Raw genomic sequence first — 9,178 nt, forward strand, 5'->3', positions numbered from 1 at the left:
TTAGGTTCCTTCTGCCTGAAACTCATTTTTCCCAGTTGCTTTACTGACTTCTCCGTAGGACCCACACATGGCTTCCTTTAGAGAGCCTTCTTGACCATCTCTGCCTGTGTTAGATGCTCCGCCTGTGACGCAGCGTCAGCCACTTCCCCTGCCACAGGCCTTCTCCTGTTATGAACATCTGTCTCTGCTCTTCTCTATGCAGAAAGCTCAACAACGGGAAGAATCATGTCTGCTTCTTCACAGGTGTCTCTCCAAGGTCTGGCAGAGTTCCTGGCCAGGAGAAGAACTCAAAAAATGTTGAACTTACAGGTGTTGAACTTACTATCTATGACGCATTTGGTAGCTCATTGGTTATTTGGTAGCTACTCTATATACTTATATTTTACCTATATGGTCGTTAATATATACTTATATTTTACCTACATGGAGCCAATTTAACCCATGAGAATACCCACATGCTGTTGAAGAGGATATACAAGAGACAAAAGGTAGCAGCGGTTGGGACATGTGACCTGTGGCTGTAGCTGAAAAATGACCACTTCACATTATTATTTTGGGAAAAAGAAGAGGATGGATGGATGGATGGATGGATGGATAAGAGAAAGCAACTGACATTCATTTACTTGACAAGCTCTTACACTGTGCCAGGTGGTGTTCTAGGAAATGGGGATGCAATGGTGAACATACTATCAACCCAGGCAGCGACGTAGAGATGGAGGCCTGAGAGTGACGTCAGGTAGGAAGGCCCAGCTCTGCTCTCTAGGTGGGGTGAAGAAGAGCAGATGCCTTGGCGAATGAGCTGTCAGCGAGGGCCAATGAAGCAGCTGCAGCCACGTTAGCACACTGAGTGGTGCTCTCTGAACCTAGAGCACGCATGGTTTTCAGCTTCCTGTGGGGAGTGGGAAGACTAATTCTCAGCCAGTCCACCAGACAAATTTCTGGCATCCTTTTAGTCTTGTTTTAAATGCTGCCTCCTGTGAGGTCCCACTTCTCCACATGAACTGCCCTAGGAGTACTGATGTGTCCCTTCCCCAAGCTCACTTTGCATTTCCCTTTTTTTAAAAATTTTATTGGGGAACAGTGTGTTTTTCCAGGACCCATCAGCTCCAAGTCAAGTAATTGTTTCAATCTAGTTGTGGAGGGCGCAGCTCAGTGGCCCATGTGGGGATCGAATCGGCAACCTTGGTGTTATGAGCACTGTGCTCTAACCAACTGAGCTAACTGCCCTCCCCTCACTCTGTATTTTCATGTGGCCCCTGGTAGCCTTCTACCTTGCCTCCTACCGTTTTCTCCCTCCTTCCCTACCTCTGAGGTGTTCCTTGATGTATTTGCAGCGGGGTCCTGCAGGTGTGCATACACACCTATCATACCTGGGCTATGGGGCTAAACGCTCCCAGAGTTCCTCGAGTCACTGCTGCAAGGCAGATGTGTTCTTCTGGCAGCACTTAATGTTAACTATGTAAGCTCGATTAATGCCAGGGTTTGGGAAAGCAAACATTCCTCCCCCCTCCCCCACAGTCCTATTTCTGTGCAGCAGCTGGAAGTCTCATAAATACCATAAAATAGTTTCTTTATGGGGAAGGAAGTTTACTTGTTAGATCTGAAATCAAATATCTGAGGAAATTATTAATGCACTTTATGCTCTAACTCCTCTCCTCCAAAGGCTGAGAAGCAGATCCCAGGGATATTTTCTGGGTCGATAAGCCAAGGGTTAGAAAGTTCCAGAATTTTAGTTACATTGGTTTATGTGTCATCGATTGAACTTTTTTCCTTCAGGAAATATTAATTTGGTGCTTTCTATGGGCCTGGTACTAAGGGATGCAGCTCTGAACATGCCAAGTTGGACCCTGCTCTCATGGACTTACAATCTAGTGGGAGGAGAACTTAAAACAAAAAATATAAAATAGTATGTATATGGGCATTGTGATGAATGCCTTTAAGAGTGTATAGCAGAGGAACTTGATGTTATCAGGAATGTTAGAGAGGCCCTGCCTGACATAAACCACAGGCTGGGTATAGATTCTTAGGGAGCCATTTTCCCTGCGATCACTTCTACAAAATATCCAGTATTCAAGGAATGGTGTCTGTTACAGATTGAGTTGTGTCCCCTGAAAATTCATGNATTGGATGTTTTTATTATTTGTTACTCTACATGATGCTTGTGCCAGGATATGTAACTATAATTCATTCATTTTCTCTGCTGTTGTACTCCATTATGTGACTCTTCCACTCGATCCACTTGATCCAGTATGTTGCAAAGACCACTCCTGTGTATGTTTCTCAGAGCACAAATTCAGAGGGTTTTCAAGGGTATACACCTAGTAGTAGAATGAAATCAATATCGCATAGGATATGTACATCTATGACTTGACCAGATGATGCAAAATTGCTTTCTAAAGTTGACGTTCAGAAGCAGTGAATGAGAGTCTCTATTGTTCCAGATTCTGTCCAATACTTGGTATTCTCACTTTAAACTTTGGCAGTCTGATGGATATGAAGTGTTCTCTCTCTTGTGCTTACTGTTGAAGTTACATGTATCCTGTGTGAAGTTGGGCCCCAAATCTATGGCTTGTGGCTATAGATTGTCCATGAATAGCTTTCCCCCTGTACCCAGAGTTGAAGCCCAGAGAGCCAAGTTTAGGTCTGCTTACTTGTTTCTTGGATTTCTAGCTCATTCTTTCACATAGCCTCCAATATTACTTTCCGCTGAAGTGGGCCCTAAACTTGCTTCTTCTCCAGAGCAGAAGGAGGGAGCAGTAGATGAGCAGCTAGCTTCGTACATCCATCAGTGTACAGCCAAAGAGGCAGAACCAATAAGAAATGTATATTAAGGGGTTTATTGCAAGAACTTGATTGACACAATAGTAGCTACTGGCTAGGCGAATCCAAAATCCATGGGCAGCCTGCCACTCTCAAGCATAGGCTGAAACACTTATCTGTAGGCAGAGTTTCTTCTTCTGGAAAACTTCGACTCTGCACTTAAGGTCTGTCGGCTGATTGAATCAGGCCTACCAGGTTATCAAAGATAATCTTTTTTAGCTAAAGTCCACCAATTATGGACTTAAAGTATACCTACAAAATATTATCACAGCCCTACCCAGATTAGTGTTTGATTGAATAACTGGGGACTGTAGCCTAGCAAAGTTGACACATAAAAGAGGTCATCGTCACACTGCATCTTTTGCTTTTCTCTCTGAATTCTACTTGTTTTTATTTTTTGTTTTTCTATTTTTGGCCTCTGAGCCATTGGCTCCTTCCTTTTTTTTTGGTGCTTTAAGTATTGTTAGAGGCCTTATGCTGGGAGAGTTTTTCAGGATATCTAGTCTGTCATATTGCAAGAAATCAAAGTCTTGAGTAAGTCATTTGGAAGTTATATAAGTCATTATGTAAGTCATTTGGAAATGTTTCAGCTGCCTTTTAAATGGCATTTACAGACATTATTAAATATTATAACATTAACAATAGGTCATTAGAATAATTAGCATATCAGATCACTAGCCTGATAGAGTATGGGGTGGGGAGTGGTTTATACTTTTGTGCTGATTTCATGCAAATCCAGTTAGTTGAAGATTCTANATTTGAAACCATTTTAATTCCAGAGTGTGAACCCCTGATCACCTCAATATGACACCTCAAGCAGGTCCTCTAGGGCAGGCCCTTTTATTCATTGATAAAGAGTTCAGATTCTGAGAGTTAATCCATCCTAGGGGACATGGCAAAGGAGTTTTCTAAGCATCTCAAATGGACACTAAGAAATTTTCCTAAAAAGAAAAGAGAGTTGTAGGACATACCACTTCTAGACCTGACCTCCAAAAAAAGTTAGTCATTGACTGGCGTTCTCCAGCATATCATGAATTCCTGTGTCTGTGAGATGAGAGTGCCCCGTTTTCCTAGAAACTGACAGAGGGCTTTCCATTGTAGACCCCTGCAAACTCAGTTTCAGATCAGGGACTTGGTGTTATCTAAGTCCCTAGACATACCTATTTTCTTGAAAACAGAATGGCATTAAATAGTTCAAAAAGTTGTGTGAATTTATAGCTGGGCTGCCAACATACAGGTAAATAAATGTTCCATAAAGCTGTCAGCGGAATAAGGAATATAGGTACCAACTCCATAATAGGGCAACCAGGAAGCACCAGCTCTGAATTTAAGATTCATAGATATCCAGCGATGGGTTTTAGGAGCAGGAATCCATGAACCTACAAAATTGCATGCTACATTTTTGATAGATACATATATATGTGTACTTTTTTCATTAGAGCCTCAAGGGCATCCGTGATCCCAAAACATTTAATAACGATGACTGAAGACATTTCATTACATCTTGTGTAGCTCTTCTGTGAGATCAACTGGCAGACTATGAAAGCACTGGTCTTACAAGTTTCAGGGATCATCATGATGTATATAATTTTTACTCTACTAATTTTCTTTGCATAGGTAAAGGATTGATTCAAATAAACCTTTGCATTGCATATATTTACAGACTGGATTTTTCCATCTACCACATGGAGACTTTTTTATTGAGCCTGTCCAAAAGCATCCCCTGGCCGAGGGAGAGTACCACCCACACATCATCTACAGGAGGCAGAGGCAGAGAGAGCCAGACATGAAGGAGCCAACCTGTGGATTAAAGGGTATTGTAACTTAAACCTCCTTACTGGGTTCTGTTTGTTCTCTTACTGCTTTATTCCAACATGACTTGTTCTTATTCAAATCTGATATCATCTCCCCATTTGTTGCCAGGAATTATGCACCTTTGTGTAAATCACTTCACTTCTCTATACTCAGGTTTCTTCATATTCTTAATAGGAAGGAAAAAAGGCGTCTCTTACATCCATGCCACATTAGTTGATGATAGTCATATGATATTCATAGTGGTGAACTGGTTTTTGTTGTTGTTTTTTTTAAACTCTTCTGAACCCCTTAGAGGAAGATAGTTTAAAGAAAATGATTTTCTATATTAGCAACGTTACAGTACCTTAGTGTGGAATATTATCAGACAGCTTGTCATCTGCACATGGAAGGCAGATTTAAATGTTTGATGATGTGGAGGATGTGTGAAGAGAAACTGAAAAAAAATGTCAACATATTATCAGACAATGAGTTCAGCTATGCTTCTTTGGCTGTGTTTTGTTTCTAGTTCACTGAGGTATGTTTCCTTCCCCAAAGCCCCTGGAATGACCTAAACTGCTTCTCTCTGCCTTGTACTAAACAGATTCAGGTAGTTTTTAAGAGATAAACTGACCTAGATTATTTCCTGGCAACTCCCACCATCTCTTTAATGTGAAGGAGATAATAGTCTATGCATAAAGAGCCCCTGGAAATTGGGACATTTTCTTAAATATTGTATCACTCCTTCTTTCTTCAGTGACAAAAAAATAATGGGCCAGAGGGGCAATTAATAAAAGGAATCCATAATATCATTTATATGTCTTAAGTGTTTGGAAACTATGGACTTCAAAGGGAAAATAGATAGATGATGAAGGAATCTGGGAAAGAGGGTTCTGATGAGGGTTTGAGAGGACTCAGAACTTCAGCTTTGCAAGTTAGAGAAAGAATGGAGAGTGAGAGGACAAGGGTTCAAATATTCAAATTTCTCTACAGACATCACCCAGACCCTGTGATAGATGGTAAGTTTCCTGGGAGTTTCTTCTATAATATTAGTAGACTATGTAAGCAACAAGAAACTTTTGTGCACAAAGATGGAATAGCTGCTTAAATTCCCTAACTCTAGTAAGCTATTGTAACTCTGTCCTAAATTAGATAATGTGCTGTTTAAAGCTCCTTCTGTCAAGCACCAAGAGAAGGGAAGAGACACATTGTCTGGCTGATGTGACTGATAAAGGTACCAATCCAGATAACTTCGTCTCAATGCGAATGTTTAGGATCCTGGTTGTCCCTGATCCAGTCACCTGGATGATTACCCAATTTCTGTTACACAGTGGATGAAGGATAACAGTTTGTGTGTGTTCAGTATTTTTTAGATCACGAGGTCATCAGTATGGCGGAGAGAGTTCCTAAGGCAGTGAGTGAAACTGGCTGGGTACTTGCTGCTGGAGGCATAGTGGCCCTGTGAAGTGCGCTGGGCTTGTCCTCATTCACCCACCTCGAGCGTCTCCCTCCCTTACAGTTTCCCTGGTGATAGAGTTGATTAGTAATGAATTGAGGATGGGGTGTGTTTAGTCATAAGGGCAGAAGAAATGGGTAGGAAAGGAGCTGAGTTTACAAGTATCATGCTCCCGTTAGGTCAAAGAATACCACAGTAACAACGCTTGTCATTACCATTTCATTATTGTGTTTCTTGGCTAACCTGAAGACTTACCGTAACTTTTATGAAAACTCTGATTAATCCCACCTTGGAGCAATCTGTGCATTGTGAATTTCTCCATACACATCTGCTAAAACACTGTCTCTTATACTTGCTTAAAACCACAGAATGTCGTAATTGAACAGCTCCGCTGGAAGGACTTGTGAGAATGCCTAATGCAGTCTCCTCCTTTCACCAAAGAAGCAATTGTGGCTCGGAGAAGGGAGTGAATTTTTCAAAAGCTTCAAGGAGTTGGTGGTGTTTAGAATATAGCCATGCTCAGAAGTTAAGATGCTATTATACCTTGGGCTTTATATTCCTTCACGTCTATTCTTTCACTCTTCCTTGAATATAATTTTTGTTTTATCAACTATCTCAAAAGCCCCAGCAGGGTAGGCAATCCATCCCCAAACACTATGCAACATAGTGTTAGGTGCAAAGTAGAAATGCAGTAAATCATTGAAATGAAACTAAGAGTGATTCGTAGCCAAGTAGATGAAACTAGACTAGACCAGCCCCTCGTCTACATAACACTGATAAAAAGAAAAAAGAAATGTACATTTTCTAGATTTGAGGAAGTGTCAGTTGGACGAGTGTGTAACCATCTCCCTTCCTAAATTCATGAGTGTGATTCAATGCTTAAACGATAGCTAGAGATTCAAGAATACTCTGATGTGCTTGTGAATATTCTCAAAGTGTACATGACATTTGGAATTTTAATAACCTGGTACACTGAAATGTTCTTGATCTGGCTGAACCAGGTAATTGCAGTGTTCTTACACCACATTACCCTGAAGAGATGGTGGCATTAACTGGCAGTAGCCATGTCATTAGCCAACACGAAGGCACACTTCATGCTTAGGTTAGTTGGTGTTGCAAGACTAAATTACTGTGATTATATCAAGAAAGATTGCTTGTGTAAAGCATTCTGTCTTTGTAATGTGCAAAGCAGAAAAAAAGATTTACTTTAAAAGTATTCTATAATAGTACCTTAGGAGAGAAAATGTATCGATTACTTCCCCTTAAAATATGCCCCTTCAATTCTATTTATTTCCCTCATGGAAAGGTGCCCAGGAATTTCATAATAAGCCCCTTAGCAATATGGCCTAATGTAATTAAGTTCTTTCTTTCCCCCCAGGCCTTTATTGTGATGCTATTTTGTTATTGATTTGATCAGTTTGAACTAAAATTTCTTCATCTGTGGGCTAGTTTTGTTTGCTTTTCTGAGCTTTCTATGTGCCAGCCATGCCAAAGTTCTTGTTTTCGCCAACGTTCTGGAATCTGTGTTAAATGGTGAGAAACTACAGCATGCCTGAATTCAATCTAGAGCAAATTTTAAAACCTCGTTTTATTGACAATGACAAGTTCCTGTCTCTTAGTTTTTTNGTCACAGTTGTGATTTGTACATCTTCTATGTTTATAATGCTTCAAAATAAAGTTTATTTAAAGCAACTCTTACAGGATAGCCTTGGGAAGCATTCACAGATATTTATATTTATGGCTTGGTTGAAACAATGAGGTGAATTTATTTCCAAAATAGAGTTAGCAGTGTAGAGGAGGAAGAGTAGATGACAAGAGAAGATAAAAGGGCGAATTTGTCTTTTTTGAGCCTCAGTCCCGGGCTCATTCTAACCTGGTTCTTCTGGGAACAGAGTACTAGCTCCCAGTGAAATGGGTATGTTTTCCTTAAGTCCATTGCCATTCTCCTTCAAAGCTATAGAAGAGGTGAGCAGGTTGTGGAGAAGTTCGGCGTGAAGAGTGCCTTCTTTGGCCCAAATCCAGAACTTGTAATAAAAGGTGACTGTCTTGGGCAGTGAGCTTCAGGGGAAGCTTGGAGCCAGTCAGTCCTTCTTTTGCAAAGTACACTGTAGATGGTTTCTTTCAAGATGACTGGGCTCTGGCTAAATGAAAGAGACCAATAAACCATGGCCACTTGGGACCAGGCGTACGAAGCTCTGTGTTTATATATTGCGAGAGAGAGGAGGTGCAGAGCTCAGCTGGGAAATCTTCCCACCCCGCCCTCCCCCAAACCAGCGGAGGTCTCTTCACCCGTCTCCTGTCTGGTCCCTTTGCTGTGACAGACACTTGAGGTCCTGGGTCCGGCAACACTGCTGCATGTGAGCAGGTGTCCTCCTTCCCCTCCAGCTGGTGAGTCACTCAGCTCTCCTAGATCTCCATCCAGCTTCTGAGAAATATTTCCGCCGCATAGGTAATTCTGGGTGCACGCTGGCAGGCTGGCCTTGAGGAAGAAGGCAAACGGAAGTTTGTCTTTAGGGAAATGCTTGTGTGGCTCTCAGCATTCTCGTGCATGTGGCCCACAAAGTAGTTACGATGTTCTCACCTGGATTCCCATCTGTTTCTTCTGTACTGCCGGGGTCCAGAATTTGAGGCTGAAGAATTACCAAGAATTGCTTCTTGTTGGTGATTTCTTTTTTCTTCATGGACATCAGTATCAGGTTGATAGCAGTTTCACAGAGGGACCCCAAACCAGCCGTTCTTGAGGAGTCTGACTTCTGCTCTGCTTCTATGGAACAAATGAGCTTCATTAGCAAAAGGCTCGCTTTCTCCTTGTGTCCCTGGTGTTTGTTGCAGAGTAGAAATGGAACCAAGTCTCAGACCTGCACGAGTCTCGTTCAGCTCTTTTATTGCAGTCTGGACCTTGTCTGCTCTTCCTGTCCCAGAGGTTGTTTTTTTCCTCAGAGAAAGATACTGAAGAAAAATGTCATATCTTCCAAGAAATGTCAGCAAATCTGGTCACATGTAACTGGTATTAGAGTTGGTGGTTAAAATATGACCACCCTGCATTTGTAAAGCAGTTTGCGTGGCACGTTTAGAAGCTTCAGCTCACTTGATTCTCCTAATAGCCCTATA

General features: G+C 41.5%; 1 protein-coding gene across 1 annotated transcript in view; it reads left to right on the forward strand.

Annotated features, from left to right (window-relative positions):
* Nucleotides 1-9,178, forward strand: part of ADAMTS12 (ADAM metallopeptidase with thrombospondin type 1 motif 12) — a 284,062-nt gene that overhangs the window by 90,718 nt on the left and 184,166 nt on the right. Inside the window, exon 3 of the mRNA XM_019647855.1 lies at nt 4,484-4,634. Coding sequence (XP_019503400.1) covers nt 4,484-4,634 — 151 coding nt within the window. The remainder of the gene's footprint in view (nt 1-4,483; nt 4,635-9,178) is intronic.

This window comes from Hipposideros armiger, unplaced genomic scaffold, assembly GCF_001890085.2.
Source record: "Hipposideros armiger isolate ML-2016 unplaced genomic scaffold, ASM189008v1 scaffold_117, whole genome shotgun sequence".
In the NCBI taxonomy this organism is placed as follows: domain Eukaryota; kingdom Metazoa; phylum Chordata; class Mammalia; order Chiroptera; family Hipposideridae; genus Hipposideros; species Hipposideros armiger.